The sequence below is a fragment of the Clytia hemisphaerica genome, unplaced genomic scaffold (genome assembly GCF_902728285.1).
Source record: "Clytia hemisphaerica strain Z4C2 unplaced genomic scaffold, Clytia hemisphaerica genome assembly, whole genome shotgun sequence".
Classification (NCBI taxonomy): domain Eukaryota; kingdom Metazoa; phylum Cnidaria; class Hydrozoa; order Leptothecata; family Clytiidae; genus Clytia; species Clytia hemisphaerica.
Genome location: NW_027104215.1, coordinates 416,246 through 438,363, shown reverse-complemented (window position 1 = coordinate 438,363; position 22,118 = coordinate 416,246). Strand labels below are relative to the sequence as shown.

The 22,118-nt window shown below is 35.0% G+C and overlaps 1 protein-coding gene across 3 annotated transcripts; it reads right to left on the bottom strand.

Annotated features, from left to right (window-relative positions):
• Positions 1-676: 676 nt before the first annotated feature.
• LOC136815708 (glutathione hydrolase 1 proenzyme-like) lies at positions 677-21,167 on the bottom strand. 3 transcript variants are annotated; one of them, XM_067072153.1, is made up of 11 exons: positions 21,060-21,167; positions 10,591-10,722; positions 7,274-7,407; positions 6,279-6,551; positions 5,509-5,713; positions 4,793-4,956; positions 4,400-4,546; positions 3,309-3,457; positions 2,448-2,635; positions 1,470-1,710; positions 677-1,039 (listed from the first exon to the last, which is right to left on the bottom strand). In XM_067072153.1, the coding sequence occupies exons 2-11, from the start codon at positions 10,698-10,700 to the stop codon at positions 770-772; spliced, it is 1,881 nt and encodes a 626-aa protein (XP_066928254.1). In that variant the 5' UTR covers positions 10,701-10,722; positions 21,060-21,167; the 3' UTR covers positions 677-769. The 3 variants fall into 3 exon arrangements, with proteins under 3 accessions (XP_066928254.1, XP_066928256.1, XP_066928255.1); XM_067072155.1 differs by lacking the exons at positions 10,591-10,722; positions 21,060-21,167 and adding an exon at positions 9,499-9,589; XM_067072154.1 differs by lacking the exons at positions 10,591-10,722; positions 21,060-21,167 and adding an exon at positions 8,101-8,237.
• Between the last annotated feature and the right edge of the window lie 951 nt (positions 21,168-22,118).

Below are 22,118 nucleotides of genomic sequence, written 5' to 3'. Positions count from 1 at the left end.
TGCAAAAGTTGAACTGGGTAGGGGGTCGGCTGAAATTTGTCTATGAAACGTAAAATATACAAAACTAAAAAAGTACTAAGCGAATTTAAAAAATATTTCTACATCTAAAATCGATGATCATAAATCCCCAAAATCCTTGTTTGGTGAAGAAAAGGACTGATTAATAAATATTTTGAACCCAACAAGCAAAGAAAACTAAAATGACAGTAATTCTTGTTTTTTTGAAAGAATCTATCCATAAAATGCTTGCCTTACTAGGTGGTTTAAGGAAGAAGATAGAATCATGAACACATTAAAAAGGTGAACTACTTTAATGGGATAAACTTTTGCGGGGATCAGCGGGGATTAAATTTATTCAAAAATTTCGCGGGGACTTAATTTCGCGGGTGACACTATTGGGTGGGAATATTTTCACGATTTTGAGACTTTTACTGTCAAATCATGCATGTTGGTTGTTGAAAGACACATTATTTGTGCTTCTTTGATTCCAGTAAACATTCAAATAGTATTTATTTGACATATTTGGAGTTTTGTTTAGAAATATTTCGTGGATCAGGCCCTTCCAAATTTCCATTCGGACTTAATTTCGCGGATTTTCGCGGATGACACCCAAATCCGCGAAATCCGCGAAATTTAATCCCCGCGAAAGCTTATCCCATTAAAGTATCTGAAACAAACCCGTTTGCCGTCGCGAACATCTGCCGTTTCTTAAACTATCCCTTAACCGCACTATTAAAACAATATAGCGACAGACATTTCAGTAAGCGATTTAATATCCACTAGCCTTGGCAACCTTTCTCGGATCTGACATGGCTAACAAATGATCTCCATCTTTCACCACAGCTTGTGTGACGCAATCAGAGCCTCCTCCTTGTACCACGTGACCAATATGACGTAATCGATCTATGAGTGATGATTTTGGCGCAAATTGTTTATTCTTGTTGTAGGTGATCCTGTTAGGTACACCTTGGTTGTGTAAACGATAACTAGCTACGGCGTCCCCCAATTTCATGTTAAGGTAGAGATATTTTGCAATGATCTGAAAAAGAACAAGATAAGAAAAAGACTTAGTTTAAACAGCAATGTTGGTAGAAGTCTTCCTATTCACTTTTTCAGTTTTCACTCGTTGCCACCGCAGGGAGTCTAAAGCGACCGAGGGCTAATACCATTCCTTTTGAAAACAAATTCAACTCTATGTGTTCGTTTTGCTGCGGTGGCACTTTAATGAAAGTTATGGCTAGTTTTAATGGAGTTAGCACGTAAATTCAGATGGTGAAAATATGCTTTGCTTAAATCTTGCTATCCACTCCATAACTATGAACTTTCTTAATTTTGATGACGTCAGCATAAGAATTTCCAGGCAAATCTGTGAAAATATGTCCCTTCGAGACGACATTGCAGAAGTTTGCCGCCTTGAAATTGAATATTCGGAACTGAAAGAGCGCCGGATTTTAAAATCGGAAACATACCGTCGCAGTTCCACTTATAATTCTTGATCCTCCCGAAGCTCCTGCTACCATTTTGACATCCCCATTATCATCTGTTACGATAGTGGGCGACATTGATGACATGGGGCGTTTGAACGGGCGGATGAAGTTGGCGGGTGAGGGTGGGTATCCAAAGGCGTTGATTTTACCGGGCGTGGAGAAATCATCCATCTCGTTGTTCATAATGATGCCGGTGGATTCGGAAACAAATAACGAACCAAAACTATTGGAAAACAATTTTTCTATATTGTTCACATTTCAAATCCTGGACATAATTGGGCTAAACCAGAATAACAAAAAGTGCCATGGAGGTTCAATATTAATCCTGAGCGGAGGTGTTATTAGCGAGTTTATGTATTTGCACTTTTGAGGACGGTAGAGTGACTGACGCGATTTGGAAAAACCCGCACTTCTGACCCACAAAATCCAGGACGGTAAAAGTGCTGATTTACCGTCGTCCTCAGTTGGTCATGATCTAGTCAAATTAAAACCTTACCGTCTCCGTCGCTGAAAAGCACACATACATAAACTCGGGATTTCCTATACGGTGGAGAGGGCTCTCATAAACCTAATGAACAGTGAAATTCCCGTAAAAATTAAGGAAGTATGTTTATACTATTTTTTAGCCTTCCGCCAGCTTCCGCTAGTAATGATAACCGAATGGATTGATCCGATTGATTAGAAATTGAAAAGCTATAATTAGGCATACAGGTAAAATACACCACCAAATAAAAATGTTGAACATAAAAATTGAAACTCAACACAATGACTTCTGTAAGAACTAATTTTGGCGAACAGTCGATTAAAAAAAATTTTTGGCGAGAACTTAATTTGGCGAATGACCTAAAAAAATTAATTTTGGTGAGAACTAAAATTGGCGAATTTCCAGTTCGCCAATTTCGCCAAAATTAGTTCTCACCAAAATAAGTTCCCTTAAGGTACCCAAACAATAATACTTACTATGTATTGATAGTGTTAGTAGTGGCAATGGCGTCACCTTCTTTGGTCAGAATAGAGGTGTGCGACGTTCCAAAATCATCTTTGCCCCAAAATCCACCGTAATATGAGCTGTTGTGTGTTTCGTTCAAACGGATCTTATTTTGACGGATCTTGACTCCAGTTTGCAGGTCCTTGATGATGTTCATAACCTGACAATAAGAAGAGATAATTTAATGATTGCCCGCTTTTTACGTGAATTATAAGGGTTAGCATTTGAAGGTTTTACGGAGAAACTTGAAACCTTTGTCGGGCCTCGAGAAAATTAACGTCAAACATTGAGAAAACGTCACTTTGGCACCTTTTTTCTCGAGTTACGTTGAGAAATCGACCATATCCGCTTAAAAGTCCTCTATATCGTTTTTCGAGAGCTTTCCAATGGTATAAGTGGTTTTGTGTTTTAGCGACTTTGAAATTTCGTTAAATTTCGGGGGGTCCCAAGAGTTTTTGCTTGTGATGTCAGTCTTTTGCCCATAAAAAAATGCTGGACCTAATTAATTTACTCCCTCTCAAAAAAGTTTCTAAATACATTCTTCTTTCGAATGAGCAAAAAAAATTCCACTACGGAAATTGTTATCACGGGTCCTAAAGAATGGCCCCCTACTACTCTCCAAAATTGGAATAATTACTGGCTCGCTTAAATTAACATCTTCATCTATTTTTACCAGAACACTCATTTTTAGACAAAAAGATTTATGATGCCATTTTCAGAAAAAAAAAAAACAAATTTTCGTAAAAATCAAAAAAAAAAAAGGTCACTCGTCAAATAAGTTCTCGCCAAATCTAATAATTTAAAGAATTCTTGCTGCTTATTGTATAACTTACATCAGTGATATTCTTTGTGGGAACAAATCCAGGATCACCAAAAAGACCTCTTTGTGCATACGAAAACTTCATCGATTCGATCAACTTTTGCCAAAACTCAAATGCATCGTTATCATCTTTGGAAATATCAAGCTTGCTGAAGTCGTATCCTGAAAGAGTAAGTTAGTAAGGATATTCATTTGGTGGCTGTCGAGGAAGCAGAGTTGAGGGCTAGATGTCGTGCTTTGGCTGAAAAGTGTGCCAAAGTTAGGTATGAAATCCTACCTAGAACACGTGATATTACAATAGAATTTCAGGGCTTGACCAATAAGAAGCTTCGCAGGTTTTTGAAAACAATAGCAGCAATATTTTTTTGCGTTATTCGCTTTTTTTCTTGCTTGGAAGAGCTTAAAGCACGACATCTAGCCCTCGGGCTTTACAGAAATCTGTGGGTCTATCCCCTTTTTCATTTTCGCTAGATCTGGGAGATCGAATATTGAGGAGGATCGCCACACTTACTCACAGTAACTTACCACCTAGATCAGATTATCGACTTAAGTTGATGAAAAAAATGAACTTCTTATCCTTTGATGTCAAACTTCATTTTTGCTACAAAGGTACTTTGAAGTTTCCTGATTTTCGAAATCCAATTAATTCTCACATAAAATCATTGTATAAAAGTTATATGCCTTAGAAGCAAAAAAACGGGGTTTTGACTCCAACTTCTAGAGGCTGTAAAAAATAACCAGTAAAATACCATGAAATTCTTTCTTCTTCGTTTTCTCGGAATTTTGTAAATATTTTTCTCCGACATTATAAGTGCTCTGAATTATCTTTTCAACGGTATATAATATGTTCAAAATAGAAGCATTTGTTGAAAAAGGGAAACAAAGATTAGTGCTCGCTTAAAGCGAATACGTACGGATTTAAGTGTCGTAAATGACATCCGCGAAACTCAATCCCCGCGGAACATCAAGAAAATCAAAACTCAAGCAATCTTTGTAAAAAAGACTGGTTATATTAAAGTCAGTATCTAAATTTCTTCAAAAAACCACATTTGTCGCTTCACCTTGACGAGAAAAGATGGACCACGAGAGAGTGGTTACACTCACCGCTTATAATATTATGTATCATTCCAACGATAGGTCCACCTCCAGGTAACGGCATTGAATTGATCGTGTAACCATTACTCAGTTTCAATGTGAATGTTTCACGTTTCGCTACCGTATAATTTGCCATATCACCCTGAACCCAAACACCTGAAATATATTATCAAATAGATTTCTTCATGAATTATGGCTCACTTACCTCGTTTTCAAAATATTAAATATCGTTAATTGGTAATTGATTCCTAGAGTTTCCATAAGGAGTTTACTCAATTTATAAAAGTAACAGTTATATAGTTATTTATTTTAATCTCTTTAAATGAATATAATCACGGGCTTACAAAATATATTTCAATAACAGATTATTTTGCTTATAGATGAATCCCTTTAAAAACCTACCTCCATTCTTGATGATGTCATTCGTCATATTTTTCGCAATATCACCCTCATAGAAACTCTTCTTCCCGTCTTTTTGGATAACGCGTAAAGTTTCCGCCAGCCTCTCGTTCACGTACGTATCACCCTCCTTCAAATATGTTCCATCTTTATGCGTGATTAGTTTTCTGGAATTGAGAGAGGATAACTAGGATTATTCTTTTAATCGCGCGATGGGTTATTTTTTTCTTATTTGGTGCGCCTTCAAAGAGAGCAATTAATTGTTAATCACACTCTTGCGCCAATGTGGCGCAAATGTTTACAAAATAGAATTTAATGTGTTTTTTTTCTCGTTATTTTATCGAACGTTTTAATTTCATTCGAAATTCATCTTGTGAGATATCCAACTTATTCTAAAACCTACACTATTTGAATAAAGAGTGAAAACTAATTATTAAGGGAAACTCAAATATCAGGGATCTAGAGCGTGATTCAGAAAAAACCTGCCACTTGTAAAACCGTTCCTTCTTCTGAGTCTTGATAAATATCTAAATTATCTATGCTAAAACCTTCACAAAATTCACACATACGCTCTAAATTTACTAAGAAAAAAGTTACGTAGAAAAGTCTAGGGGTGCGGTTTTTCCTAAATCACCCTGTAGTTATAATTGTAACCCTTGAACCCGAACTGACAACAAAGTTTGAATTGCAAGATCGACGAAGTGTAGCTTGTTACTTACTTGAGCCCAGACATGTCTACTCCTTTATCTTTCATTTTCTTTACCACCACTTGGATAGCTTTCTCCAGAGCTGCATTGACCACAATACCTTCAGATGCTAACTTGATGGACGGTTCGACCAGATCTTTCCATGGCAAGTTACCAAAATCTTTATGGAGATCCCACATTCCAGCAATTTCACCAGGGATACCAGAAGCTTGTGCTCCTACAATCAAATAGGAGAATATTTTCTTGGTACTTGTACTATGGCGCACCATATTATAAAAAAAGTTGATATTATAAAAAAAAGTTGGTATTATAAAAAAAAGTTCATGTTATAAAAAAAGTTGGTATTATAAAAAAAACTCAGTATTATAGAAAAAAGTTAGTATTAAAAAGCCTTTTGGCGTGCCATACCTGTACCACCCTGAGTTACTGATAGCTTTGTCCTCAAACCCTGATACTTACGAATAAAAGATCAGACAAGAGACACAAGTTGGAAGCTTATAACCAGGTTAACGATATTCAAATTCAAGTCCGAAGTGCTGAAATAAATGCTGAGCTTGCAAAAAATAGCATTCCCTTTATGTTTATGAATTTGCTTAGAAGTCCATCCAAGCTTAAGCCTTTGACGATGAATGCTTTGGTGAAGTTTCGTATAGAGAGTAAGAAAAAATATTTTTTTTTAAACCGGCCCTTTTTACTCCGGCCTTAACCCACCACTGGCCTTAAGAAAACGACGATAAAGACCATATGGACAGGGCCGATAAGGCATATAAACTCGACCTTACCGATAGTGGATGAGATGTTAGCATACATGGTTTCATTAGCTTTGGACGGTGCAGTCTCTCTGTAATCGTAAACGTGAAATTTCTTCTTCGCTTTCTCATAATACACCAAGAAACCACCGCCACCGATCCCGCAAGAAAAAGGGTTAGCCACACCTGCACAGAGAGTCGTTGCAATGGCTGAGTCTGCTATGCTTCCATTTTTCTCTAGAATTTTAGCTCCAATGTCTGAACATACTGTATGGTCGGCTGCCACGCCCGCGTTAGCATAGCTCCCTGCAAAAGAAATGTTTATCCGTCAGAAGAGGTACAGTAGGTGAAAAGATTTATATATATGTAAAGAAATATTATCCCTTAGCAATTATCGTATCTATCGTCATAACATCTGCATAAAACGTATTATGTACGACTTAACTGTGTTATCAAGTTTAAAGTCGGAAGGGCTAGAAGAAGATTAGAGATGAAAGGCAAGAAACTATAAGATATAGAGATATAAAATTTGCACTGCAATCATGAAGCTGAATTGAATCTAGTATCTTTGATCTAGACTGATACAATTTCCAGAATCTGGCGATAGATTTTACTTTCATTCAAGTGTTTACGTAAAAACTAAGCTAGTCACTGGCCTCATTTCCCATCTTTAAACTCAATGGTCTTCATGATGCCAACCACAGTTGAGAAAGAGTCAACCAATGGCATGCCCTTTTGCCCTTACTTTATTTCTTGATATACAGTAATTATGCTTATGACCAAAGAAAAAGCCGAAATTGTTACTAAAATTGGTCAAAAAAGGTCAAATTCCGTCATTTTCCAGCTGGCACACAAAGTTGTTTCAACGTTTATCTAATGTTCACAACGTCCATATTTTACAACGTTAGATAAACGCTGAAACAACGTTATGTGCCTGCTGGAATTCGGCTGTTTCTGATAGGATTAAGGGCGTAATTTTCGCCAACGCGTTTAATAAGTAGTGGGGCTCTAATAAACAGAGTGCGTACCTGCTTCATAATGCGTGTCCGGTATGACGGGCTCGCCGGACGAGGACGACGAACGTGTTGCGAAAACGACGACCAAGATGACGGCTATTAGAAGAACTAATGTGATGACTCCCACGACAATCTTCCGTGAACTCCTTAAGTGAAAGAAAGAAAACAAACGCATTTTTATAAAGTTACAGTCTCGGTAACTCGAACATGCACGGGGAACGAGAAATTTGTGTATGTATGTAATTTCGAGTTCTGGAGCAAGGCTTATAGGACATTGTTAACTGAAGGGGCAAGGAAACCTTCTCCAATTAAGGAGACATTCGAGTTTAATAGAAGTTCTAGCTCCATCTCGAACCTTACTTAAAATAGCATAGTTTTATGATATAAATTCTTTCACTTTGTTACATTCAAAAGGAAAAGTTTTAAAAGTAAAATCAATGTTTATGAAAATGATAATGATTTGACATAAAAAAATATAATGTTGAAATCTGATATTGAATGTTTTTATGTTGCAAGGTAGACGGTAGATTGAGGTAGTATGTGTAACGTGACACGAAATGACAGCTGATTGTGACCTTTATAAAACCTGTACAAAGCTATATCCACCATCTTTGATCATAGTTTTTTTTAAGGTGGTGCCCACAAGTCATGGTAGAGTTGAAACTTTGCCTTACGACAAACGGCGCTCCACCACTAGTGTGCAAGCAAAAGTAGATCTAGCGCTCTCGATGCGGGTGCCATTTTCAAAAAACCCCGATCAAAACATTTGGTTGGTCAGAATTGAGGGGTCTAGACCCCCCCCCCCAGGGTCTATATAAAGCTCAGTGATTGTGACCCACCTACTATTTCTTAAGCCACTAAGAAGGCCTTGACGAGTTTCGGCTTGTTGCATTTCTTTTTTCGAAGTACAAACAACCAAACAAACGCAACTACCATATGACAAAATCTGTTACAAAAACGATTATATGTGATTTGTACACACTCCTATACACTCCTATACAAGGAACGAGATGAAGTTTTTACAAGCTCTTATTTGATTTGGTTGGTCGTTAACCAGTAATAAAACAATTTTGTTACTTTTTCTAAAGAACACGTCCTTTTTATTGCTTCAAATGACCAATTATTAAAGTATCTTATAAAAACTCTATCTCATCTGCTACACAAGCTCTTCTCAAATGTCATTCTAAGAAAGATCCCATTATTTATATGTCCTGATATGTCTCGTTGTTATTATAATGGTGGTCATAAAATATAATTATAAAATATAATATAATAGCCGCATGCTGACATTGACCTTGATCTAATTACTATGTATGAGGTTTCGTTGGAGGTTTCAGTGTTACATTCAATTTCGAAATATTGAAGATTCAAACTTTTTTGTTTGGAGCGGTTAGTATGACATTCAACCTATCGAACCAAATGTGTTAATGCAAATAGTACTGTGTCAAAAGTGTCATTAGGTAATCTAATACGCAATAAACTCTGGAAAAGTGCTTAGTTTTGATAAAAAATAATCGTTTCCTTTCACAATCAAAGTACTTCATGAAATCATGAGAAGTTAAATCCAGTTTCTATTTTCGATAAAAGACACCATATGGTGAGTATGTCACTCAACTTTACCTCGAAATACATAGGTAATAAATAAATAAATAAATTTTAAACAATTTTCGATCACTCTCATCTTATTAAGTCGAAAGTAAAAATACTTATAAAGCATTGTTAACTGAAGGGACTATAAAACTTATTCGAGTTAGGGAGACTGCATTGTACATATTTAGCTCTTAATAACTTTGCCCTATTTGAGAGTTCCCTTAAAGACGACTTTAAAGGTATATATGGTTTGAAAATGGAGAAAAGTTGATTAGGCCGGCAGAGAAAGAAGCTGATAACTAAATAAAATTGATTTGTGCTTATAATCAAGATCGAATTTTGTACTATCATTTTCTACAAAACAAATCCTAGTAACCCCAATTTCGTACAAAAATATTCTCTAGAATTTAGCAAACTATTCACTTGTCCAAAAAATGAGATTTCCTTATTTGAAACCCCAATCTAAGCCGATAAGTTTACATTAAATTTAATGTAAAAAAAAATCTACTGTATCCTATACCAGTAATCTGAGGAAAATTCGAAAATCGAGAACCGTCATATTTGAGGGTTTATGCTTACACAAATTTATGGTTGTGAAAGAACGTGGTCTCAAAAGCAAAAAGCATAATTGAAACATGAAAACTTACACCATATTGATTCAAAAGGAGATGATCCAAACCCCAGAAAATCCACTCAAGAAGAGATATCCAGTGAACTCCCTCTCTTCAAAGTAGTGTCTGAGTGAAACTAAGACCTCATCAAGTAAACTATATGACTTTATGATCGAAACTTAACCCAAACAAAGTGTCACGAGAAAAAGAATTTAGCATTGGATTGCTTTTAAACACTTGACAATGTGTTCAATAAGTTTCAGTTTACATGTAAAAGAAAAATATTGAACCATCATCTGTTGAATGTGAAAAGGTATCACGAAGGAGCTTCTCAATTTCCATATAAGGTAATAAAGTTCATTTTGCTTCCTTGCCTTGATGCCATCCATGATGGAGAAAGGCTTATATTAAACACCCGAAAGATGTCCTCTATGAAAACTCAGAGCTGCTTAAACATGTAATAAATTTTCAAATTACGATTCTTCACCTCAAGAAAAAGTATAATTTAATATGTTCGTCAAAACAGCACTTTTCTGATTGTTCCGACCTCATATAATCATTTCGTGTTTATTGAGGCAACAATGATAAGATGGAAAGGTTTAAACACAACTTAACATCACTTTAAAAAATTGAAGACCATTGATAGTATCGAGGTCTGACTTCATTTCAGTTCATGAAAAGAGAATAAGCTGTACTGAGAAAGGTCAATTGGCAGAGTCCCATTAAATTTCGCACGTAGACGCAAATCAAGACAAATTTATTTTGGAATCTTATAGGTACATACAGAAGGGATATCATAACAACGAAACGATACTTAAAAACACTTTTAACAACCAATTTATAGTATTTACAAAACTTGAACCTTTTTTCGAGGGTGTATTGCCATACACCCACTCAAAACCGAAGAAGGGGGAGGGGATGCGTATTTCCCTCAAGAAGGTGGCATAAAAGAATGAGGGAATACCCCGTGTTATTTTTTTAAAACCTACAATATTCCCATAATTCGAATCCCATTTTTAAAGGGGTATGGCACCCACTGTAACACCAAATGAGGGGTCGGGATTTTCCCCAGGAAAAGGTGTGATTTTCTTTAAAAGCATTTAGAGCAGTGAAAAGAGAACAACATACCGTTCCCTTGATGACGATGGTTCCCGGACGTTCACTCTGGCGTTGCCACTAAGATTGGACAATGCAACATAGCGCGCTGCAGATGCACTGGTTGATTGGTGCAGTGACATCTTGATTTGGAAGGGTGATTATCTGGAAATAGATAGAGTCAATATTTTAGGTGGATATTTAGCCTATTGCAGTAATCTAGGATTTTCAAAAGTCTTTCCATTGTTTTCAAAGGATCTTGGGCCAGCTAACTCAAGTGCTGAATTGAATAATCAAAGAACGACCTTGTTCTTTCAAAAAGTAGGATAAGGAATTACTTTTTTACTTTTAAGGTGACAATCGACAATCAGACAATCGGTCATATATTTTTGTCTTTGTACCCAACGCTGTAGTAAGCAGGACAAAAATCAGTTGTAAAGAAGTTTGCAAAAAAATGCCACGTATAAAATGTTTCAAATTATTTATATTAATAGAGCATTAAAAAGTACAATTTTCATTTTTCCTTTTTTTTTTGCAAGTGTTTTTTATTTAATGACCAGGTCATTCATTTGAGGACTATGTATGTTAGCCTCCACTGCTGCAAGTTACCCGCTCTCATGGTGCTTATATAACCAACAAAATAATTTTGAATTTCTAGCAGCAGCCTACTTTAGGCATACAGACTTTCGCGAGCAGAAACTTTTGCATTTTTCGCAAATTTTGGCCATTTTTGCAAAAGTAAATGTCTTTTAAAATTCTAGGAAGGGCCATTCGCAAAAAAATTTTGACAAAATATAAAATCTGTAAAACTTTAAACTTTGAATAAAATGTAACTTTATGGCATTTTTTGGCCTGCTAAAAGACTAATAAGTCAAAGGACAAATGTTTCAAGCCAATCTAAGAAGTTTTTGTCCCTCTAACCCATTTCTTTATGTGAAAATTCTCAATTTTACATCTTGATTTGGGAAAGTTTAGGCTTGAGAAAAATATTTTTCTGCTGAATTCGCAAAAGTAAATGTGTCCTGCCAAGCGATTTCCATAACACCCAATTTAAACCGGTTATCGAAAAACCGATCTTTGCACCGGTTCACCGGTGCCGATCGTTCGTGCAACCGGTTCAAACCGATCTAAACCGGTTTCCAAAAAATCTGAAATCTCAGTCAATCAGAACCGGTTGCTACCGGTTTGGAAGAGAAGAACACCGGTTTTGCAATAGATTTCGGCTGCCGGCAGTTCCAAAATAATATACTGCGCATGCGTTTATTAAAAAAAAAATCTTTTGTAAATAAATTTTTTATGAAAGTTGAACAGGATGGGAGTGTTTATTTTTGACACCATTCATGTATTAGTGCAGTTAAATTAGTTATAATTTTTCATTATGTCAGATTATGTTACTCAGGCTTCGGCATATGAGGCCTGCGATTCATCGATTCAATAAAATATGTAAAATCAATTCAGGCGTGCGATGCATCGCACGTGCAGAAAAACTTCTTCAAAAAAGAAAGTTTCTTTCTCAATCTTTCCACGCTTTTCTCTCTGGCATCATAAAAGAAGAAACTCCCTTATTTGTTTGGCTTTTTGCTGAAGAGAAAATCTCTTCGTTAATTGTTGCTGAGTAATTTTTCTTTCTCTCTGGTTATTACGTCATAACAAATGTTCGGTTCAATGCATTATCTTTAGTAACGAGTGACAAGCACATGCGAAAAAATTCCTTTTACATTTTACAAGTCTAGACATTTATCTTCTCTTTTGAATTTCAAAGAGAGAGGAATGTAGTTGTTTAATATAGCGTTTTGATAAACAACTTTTGCATATTTAATTAATATTGTTCAATGTGCACTCACTCTCCCCTGTATCATTATCGATCTTTTTAAAGACACCCCTTTCTCACAGACCCGGTGGGATTTTTTCAGCCAGTGGGGGTAAAAATAACGGACTAAAACTCGACGGGGATTAATAATCCCATACTCTTTATTATTCAAGTCAGAAGATTCAGTGGGGATGGGCCAAAATAAGTTTTAACCAAAATTAGAAAATCTTTGATTCGCGGAAATTTAACAAAAATTCCTGTTTGACCAAAATTAGTTCTCGCCGAAATTAAAAAATCTTAGATTCGTCCGTTCGTCAAAATTAGTGCTCATCAAAAAAGGTTCCCTTAAGGTATTATTTTGGGAGGAACTACTTTTGAAGAAGCTTTTTCATCTTAAATTTAACGATTGTAAATTGTAAAAAATCTTGTTCAAAATTTTATAATCTTCAAGATAGACCATCAGACCCACCTTCCTAAATTTAGGATTGGGTGCCAGCAACCAAACACCGGCCATTTCTCAGGATTTAAGTCAGTAATTTGAAACAATTTACAGTTTTTGCTACTGATTAAATCTTAAATTTATTTTGTCGGCTCCGTAAACCGGGTTGACACGGTTCCAAAACCGGTAGAGATCGCTTTTCAAACCGTTTTGCACCGGTTTGTACCGGTTTGTATGTAAAAATCAACAGGCTCAAGATACTCAATTTTAGCAACTTTGACACCGATTTCTCAACCGTTTTAAACCGGTTTAAGTCGGGAAAAACCGATCTCAACCGGTGTGTTGCGAGTCAAAACCGGTTTGTGCTTTTGCTGTATGGAAATCGCTTGGCAGGACACAAATGTCATGAATTTCGCGATTTTTTGTCCTCGTGAAAGTTTCTGCTTGCGAAAGTTTGCACGCCTAAAGTAGCCCAGACGGTCGTAATTGATAAAATCGATCATCGATAGATAATTGATATTAATTGAAAGATAAGCTATTGATTAAAATCTCTAATGGATAGGTAATCGATATTCACAATTTCTTTTACCTCAATTAGCTATCAATTGCTAACAATCGAATGGATGGGTGGGATTATTATTATTATTATTTACTTCACCCCCATTGAGTCCCATTTGAGTTTTTTTCCATCCACTCTCATTGAAATTATCAATAAATATAAAATTCACTGATGTGGTAGAGAAAGTTCCACCCAGGGTCAGAATTAAAGGCGGATTATTGGGTGGCAGTCTAAGCTTAAACTCCTATATCAAGATTACGGGATTTGGTGTGTAAGCCGATTTTACTTTCATTTTCAGTAGTTCCACTTTCAATTTATTCAAGCCAATATTTTAGCAACAGGGTGCTCATTAGACAGGAACCCGTCTGCGTATTTTTTTTAAATCTGATGAATACTTGACGGGTCAGAGCTGTGAGTCCGATTTTGGACTCAAAAAAATTACAGTGAGAAATTCGATTTTAGCGCTGTCCTCACTTACTAAAATAAAAACCAAATTTCAGAAGTTGCGCTTTCTATAAGAAAGTGTGACCAGTGAAACAATAACAGGATTTGATTGGCTGTGTTTTCAACCGTTATTAGGATATGGGAAATTCAAACTGTCAGCCCATACCATGCTATATACTTCACCATCAGTATATAGAATAAGAAATCATAGCATGGATCTCCAGGCTAGGTGCTCGTCCATAGTTACAGGGGTTTTTGCAAAAAAACAAACATAGAAAGTTTTCCCATCCCCGATTTCGATTGAACCAATAAAAAATAAAACTTTTCCATGATGTTTTACTTTTTTGCACCTATTCTTCAAAATTAAAATATTTTAAAAAGAATTAAAGTTCTTTTTTTATTCAATGAATTTTTACGGCACTTTCTTGACAAACTAACTCTTGCATCAAATTCCAGCTTTCTTCATTAAAATGAAGATAAGAAAAACCCTAAGCCTTAGGATCACAGATTGAAATAAATATGTGAAATTTGGCAATCTCATTGGGTGGAAATTTGATACACAGCTGCAAAGGAGCGATGGGAAGCAATTAGTAACTAGTCAACATAGATCTTTTCGCCTTTCCATCCGCCATCTTACACAAAGATTAAAACGACAACAAAGCATCTTATAAATAAATATTAATCATTAGAACAATACAATAAAAGATGGAATTTCTTAATCCAAAAAGAAATATTTACAGAACAACAAAAGTCTTTTAGAGATTTATTCTTAAAGACATTGCATATTCTGTTTTCATGCCATTAAAAAATAGTAAATTTAATCTTTCTTCTACAAGATTACACTTTAATATAATGCCAATTATGCATGTAAGTTTTATATTAATACCTTCTTTTTGCATTTGTTTCAATTTCAATTCAGCCACCATAATTTTTGCATTCAATTCAATATGGCAGATGGAAAGGCGAAAAGGTCTATTGTATTCTTGTAAAGGGAAAGATAAAAGAGGTAAGACCTAGTTTCTAATCCTGATATATAGGAGTTTAAGCTTAGACTGGGTGGTGTGGCAAGAATTTTGTAAAATACACCTTTCCCATAATTTGCAAAGCAGATACGCGCACATTATTTTGATGCATGCGCATTATTTTGATGCTCTCCATCGTTTAATCTCTGTAGGTAAACAAACTAGGCCATGGCCAGTGCCACCAAAACGTTTCACTTTTTTTTTAAATGTTCGTGACCAAGCTTGTAAAATTGATTTTGGTCAATTTGAGGGTGCTGATTCAGAATTTAGATTTTACCAAGCTTGAAAAGCCGCAGTTTTTGTGTAATTTGTGATTTTTTGCGTTTTTAGGCAAAATTTTAAGCTATTTTTTCCAAAAAGACCTATACCACGTGATAGAGCTCTTCAAACTGAGCAAAAAAATGTTTTCAATAGGCACTTTAGGCCGATTTTTGAACTTTTAACTACCCCTGTCAAACTTGGTTCATTGGAGAGCTCTATCTTTTCTCGTTTCAACGAGGGGTCACTGACCTCTGTAACATTTATAGAAAAAAAGTTATTGGATTTTTTGTGAAGCTAATTGGAGCAAAAATTAGCGGATTTTTACTACAAGGAGCCTTCCAAAAAGTGGGCAAAAAACAGGCATTTTTTTAGTCAAAAAAACTTAAGGTTTAGCAAGTTTTGGCTCTAACCCAAGTTTAGGTAAACACTTTTTCGATTTTTTTCTTTCAGGTGATCTTTGATCATCATACTACAGGTTGAAAAAAAAAATTTGATGAAATTTTACTTTTTCGCAGAATTAATACCACTTTTTTACAGGGAGGTAACGTAAAAACGAGAAAATCCGGGGGTAAAAAGTAACTAAAATCGCAATTAAAATTCAGGATTTCGATTTTGAATGTCCATTTTGATTCATTTCGGTGCTAAAAATGGTGTCTCGTGATACTGAATGTAAAAATTTACAATTTTTCAAATTGTTGGCCCAAAAATTAAGAAATTTCAATTTTAGGCCAACTGATGACGTCATAAAATTGTTTTTTGCAATAACTCTTGATATACTTTGATTGCAAAGCTAAAATTTTGCACACTGAAAGGTATTGTGGTAAACTAGAATTTGAAAAAATTTTTTTTGAAAAAATCGATGACGTCAGCATTTTATTGGAAAAATTCGATTTTTGCTTATTCCTGCTGACGTCAGCAGAAAAAATGGAAATTTTTGATTTAAAAATTTTCTTTACCTGAATATCTTTCAGTGTGCCAAATTTCATTGGCTAAAGTGGTTTCAGTCGACAAATATTGAGGATTTTAGATTCGATGACGTCATAAATGACAGATGACGTCATAAATCCATTTTTTTGCAATAACTCTTGAAATACTTTGATTGCAAAGCTAAAATTTTGCACACTGAAAGGTATTGTGGTGAACAAGAGTTTGAAAAAAAATTTTTTGAAAAAATTGATGATGTCAGCATTTTATTGCAAAAATTCGATTTTTGCTTATTCCTGCTGGCGTCAGTAAAAAAAATTCAAAACTCTTGTTATTAAATTTTCTGTACCTGGATATCTTCAAGTGTGGCAAATCTTATCGTCTGAAGTGGTTCCAATCAACAGATATCGAAGAATTTAGATTATTGCCAAAAATTAGATTTTTGCTCACTTTTACTGAGGTAAGCGAAAAAATATCTTTCCATGTGCCAAATTTTATTGTCTGAATTCGTCCCAGGCAACAGATATTTAAAGTTTAAAATTGGATGATATCAGAAAAACGCACTAAAATAAAAAGATGGAGTTGAAGAAAATTTTGAAAACTATCATAAAAAAATGTTTTTTTGCAATTCTCATCAAAGTTTTCAAAATTTGGTTTAGATATCTCCTTTCATCAAAACATTTCCACATTCCATCTATTATCTAAAAAATCAAATGAAATAAACACAATATTTTACTGAAAATGTCACAGTCGATTTTATTCTTGTAATAAATAACAATTTAAATTAGACATGTTCACAGATGATATAAGGTCTAAAAACTTGTTAAGTGCATGCAAATGATAATCATTTTAACACAAAAATAAATGTATTTAACTAATATTGGTTTTTAGCTTCATACTAAGGAAATAAAATCTTAGATATTTACAAGTTACAATATAGACAGTCTCCAGATATTTTGGCACTTTCTTACTCTGATGAGTCTTAGAATGTAAGACTCGTCAGAGTAAGAAAGTGCCAAAATATCTGGAGACTGTCTACTAAGGAACCAATGGAAATATGGCATTGAATTTTGGAGATATCGAAATGCTGTACACCTTAGTTTCATATGAAAAAATTCCTTGTCATCAATATTTTATACCACCATAATATGCCAGTCACAAATAAAAAGTTACTTAAATGGATCTACTCCTTTACAGATTTGGATTTTCAGTGCATAACATGCTACTTTAGTATTCATGATAATATACCAAATTGTCAACCTTGAAATTGTCACATTTAGTTATTCCTATTATATTTACAACACTTTCCAGCAATCTTTTTTGTGAAATTTGTGTCTTGATAAACCAAACTCCATGACATTTGTATCATTGATATTAAATCACACCTTGGAACAATAGAGTTCCTTGGTCCAATTGTTGCAAGAAGGTTTGTCTTTGTTTGTATTTTCATTATATGTGCAACATTATCATTACATCATTGTCAGCAAGTTACATTGTATTGTCAGCTTTAGAGGTTGTCCAACTTTGTTGAATTTGTAATCCTGGCACCTGAATGTGAAAGGAAAGAAAAATTCAAAATTTCATAATGGGAATAATCTCTTTTAAAGGAATCAATGCCAAATGTGTGGTCATTCGCTGAAATCTCCCGAGAAAAAAAGACTCTTAAGGTGTGAGACTCTGCTTGATGGTTAGGGCTATGTTTGCCATGCATATATACTGAGCCATTAAAGAAGTTTACATAAGAGTACAAAAAGGACAGCAGGGAACATACAAAAAGAGTCACGAGAGCCTACAAGAAGGACCATGGAGAGCCTACAAGAAGGACCATGGGGAACGTACAAAGGTACACGGAGAACGTACAATAATGTACACGGGGAACATACAATAAGCTTTCTTCGCGTACGATTTTTACAGTTGATGTTTGTTTATCTTTGTCAACCAGCACTATATGCAGCAGTTATAAGCTAGCCACGAATGAAAACTACTGCAATTGCAGTACAGTATACCGCAATTGAGGGATTTCCCTGACCGATAAGGTACACAGGGAACTTGCAATAAGGTACACGGGGAACTTGCAATAAGGTACACGGGGAACTTGCAATAAGGTACACGGGGAACTTGCAATAAGGTACACGGGGAACTTGCAATAAGGTACACGGGGAACTTGCAATAAGGTACACGGGGAACGTACAATAAGGTACACGGGGAACGTACAGTAAGGTACACGGGGGACATACGATAAGGTACACGAGGAACATACAGTAAGGTACACAGTGAACGTACAATAAGGTACACGGGGAACGTACAATAAGGTACACAGGAAAGGTACAATAAGGTACACGAGGAACGTACAATAAGGTACACAGGGAACGTACAATAAGGAACATGAGGAACGTACAATTAGGTACACGGGGAACATACAATAAGGTACACGAGGAACGTACAATAAGGTACACTGGGAACGTACAATAAGGTACATGGGGAGTGTACAAAAAGGTACCCGGGAACACACAAAAAGGACCTATGGAGGGGATACAAAAGGTACACACCAAACTCATACAAAAAGGACCATGCTGGGTAGCGTACAAAAAAGATCACACAAAACGTACAAAAGGACCACAAAAAGCATACAAAAGGTACAAGCAATAAGCAAAAAGCTCGTCCCAGCTGTTGAAAAAACTACTTAAAGCACTATAGCTCTCACCCAACAAAATTGTGAATTCTAAGAATTAGATATTCAGAATCTATGAAAATTTTTGCTTTCAATGATATATAACATCATAGGGTTTTGTGAATGTGCTGGAAAGATATTGGTTCTTGAAAGGTCAATAAATGGCCCATTTTGGCTTAAAATTTGATGAAACAATGAAAATCACAAATATGAATAATATATTATTCTCATCGTATTTCAACATATTGCCATCAAAACAATTATTAAATATTTCCCAAGGCATGTATTTTCGAAGATCAAAAATCATATACTGAAAAATTAGCACTGTTTAAAAAATATGGACATTTTTGGAAAAAAATGAGAATGAAACATTTTTGAAAAAAAATCTGTTAGTATTTTTCCATTGGCTATTTCTAAGGTATGACTAAGTCTAAAAATTAAATTTTAGCAGCTAAATATTTTACCAGATGACTTGTTTAAGCAATGTCATATAAACATCAAGTTGATTGATGAACAAGTTTTGGAGAAAAGATAATTTTAAAAAAAACGCCAACCTGGAATTTTCCGTCACGGCGCAACGCAAACTTTAAAGTACACTAAAGAATTACCTTGGTGTTTTAGAGTGAATTCCTTTAGTGATTCTCAACAGTCCTAATAGGTCTAATATTTTAAACATTTAAAAACTGAAAAAATTCTGCTTTGTTCAATTTTATTTAGAAATTATGATTTTCCGTCACGGCGCAACCGAATTTTAGACCCCCTAAAAACTCCATTGGACATCTGAAATGACTTAATTTCTTCAGTAACTTGAAAATTATCAATTTTTAAAAACATTTGGTAAGGTAAACTACTTTGTAGCCTTTATATGCCCATTTTGTAAAAATCTTGATTTTTGTGAGCTTTCAAGGAATTTTAGCCTGGAAATCGGAAATCTGGTCATAACTTTTCAATGGAGCATGTTCCTGCTCTGATTTTTTCACATATTGTTCATGAAATGATATTCTTTATGTCTATATAAAAATTTTTGACATTCTGAAAACTTCATTTTTTGCCATTTTTCAGATTTTTTGGGACGAGCTTTTTGCTTATTGCTTACACAGGGAAAGTACAAAAATGTACACAGGGAGCATATATACAAAAGGTACATGGGGAACATACAAAAAGATACACAGCAACCATACAAAAAGGTTCACAGCACAGTGAGTGTACAAAAAAGTACACAGGCGACAGGGATATTTTAACATCTAGTTTTCTTTAGCATCAGACATCAAGACTAAATATATGGGCCACAAAGACAAGTGCAAGCTGTTCCAAATTTATGCTTACCTTCTTCTCTTCTATTCATTAAAATAGGAATGGATATTTCCATGTGTTACAGCTTCCACACTTCTTCTTCTCCTGCTGCTTCTTGATCCGAAATCTCAAAAACCCGTGCAAAATCGAAAGTGATTTTGGGACGGGGGTCATGTTGGAAATTTGAAAATCACAATATTGAATTTTGGCATGGTCTCTAATACACTGGATATAAAGTGTTTATAGTTTTTGGAAAGTTAAGTTTTTGTTCTATAATACTTAGGGTGTGCTATATTTAAAAATTGAGTTTATAAAAAGTTATGACTAAAAAAGAATTTCAAAGCTCTGTAGAATTTTACTAGGAAAAACAATAAATTCGGCACACACGGGAGAAACTCAGGCAGTCCTCTGAGCTTTATACACAATCATTTGTTTTATGAAAAGCTGGTAAAAACCCCTGCCATATTTTGATAGAAGAATGTATACTATTTTTTGAAAAATCGAAAACCCCGTCTTTATAAAAAAACGCTTCCCCGCTAAATTTTCGCGACAGTTTTTAGTCACGTGACTGAAGTGCCTATTTTCAATCAAATTTTGACCATAAAAATAAAATTGTCCATAACTTTTGATCTAGAAAAGTTGAGACTTTGATATAATACATTTTTTTGCTCAGTTTGAAGAGTTCTATCACGTGGTAAAGGTCTTTTTTGATTTTGAAGACCACCCCCCCCCCCAAAAAAAAAACATTCAAATTTGGAATCAGCACCCTCAAATTAAGTAAGAAACATATCAAAAAGTTGGTCACGTCAGTTTATCAAAGCTAGTTCTGCGAATTTGCGCGCAAAGGTGAAAGCAAGTGAATTCATATGCTTTCAGTGGAGTTTGTGGACGAAATCAGAAAGAAATTGGCTGAAAGGATTTTCGTCTCAATACTTGATTTTTTATCGGCATGTAGTTGGACCCCCCACCCCCTTATCGGCCCAAAAGTTTTTTGTCGAAGATCCCTTATTTGCCTAGACTAAATGCAGTCATTACATCTATCTTAAGGGTTAATACAATATTTACACATGAATACTCACCATATACAGCCAAAATTCTGTTTCGTTTGACTGATTGGATATTGTTTTTCACATTTTTTCTGGTTTTTCTGCCGCCATCTTTAGAGCTTAGAGAATATGGAGTGCCTTTTCGATAAAAATTTGTATTTATTTTTTCGCGCTAAGATGACGTCATTCCTAAGTTCCCGCCATTCATGATATGATATTCATGACGTAATCTCTTATACGGAAGCACCCGAGATAACCCGGAACTAGTGGCAAAATAACAAAAGACTAGTGGCAAATTTTGCGAAGGGGGGGGGGGGGGTGGGGTGAATGAAGAAAGTATTTTAGTCAGGGAATATGTATTACCCTGAGTATCAGAAGCCAAGTTTTTAAAGCGAAAATATTAACTACGAATTTATTCGAGGTGTGATACTCACACGGTAAATATGTGTATGAAATATGTTCAGTGCGTACGTACGTACTATTATGGTGAAGTATGTGGATGGCCCCTTAATACACTGACAATTATTTTGAAAGGTCTAGTCCTTGAAGTGAAGCATCCAAATCGATATCATCAATGTCAATTATTGAATAACAAAGTAGGTTGATTTAAATTTAGAGGTTGATTCATGCATTTTTTACCCCTGCTTATCCAAGTCAGGCAAAAACACTCTCGGTGTTATTCGAAGCGCGATTCCCCTTGCCAATTGTAGGCTAAATCACGCCCTCAGTTACTCGAATTTTTCTTGTTGGTAGATTGTCGAGTGAGAAAATTAACTTTTCTGTGATTAAAACACTTTTTTCTTTAAAAGTCGATTACACCCGTCAAGCAATTTCTTCAAAAGTTCAATATTCTCCTTCGGTCCAGAGTCACAACGCCTCAATCACTTCAGAAAATTCTATCCCATTAACAAGGTTAAGTGAGTTGGAAAATTTGGCAGGAAAATAAATTTTTCAGAAATTTTTTTTTGTAAAATAAGCTAAGAATTTCTTTCGTTATCAAAAAAAATTCTTACAAAGTATGAAATAATAGTTTTTGCTAAAATAATTTCTACTTTTAAGACAAAGCAATTGCAACATAAAAATTTGACAAAA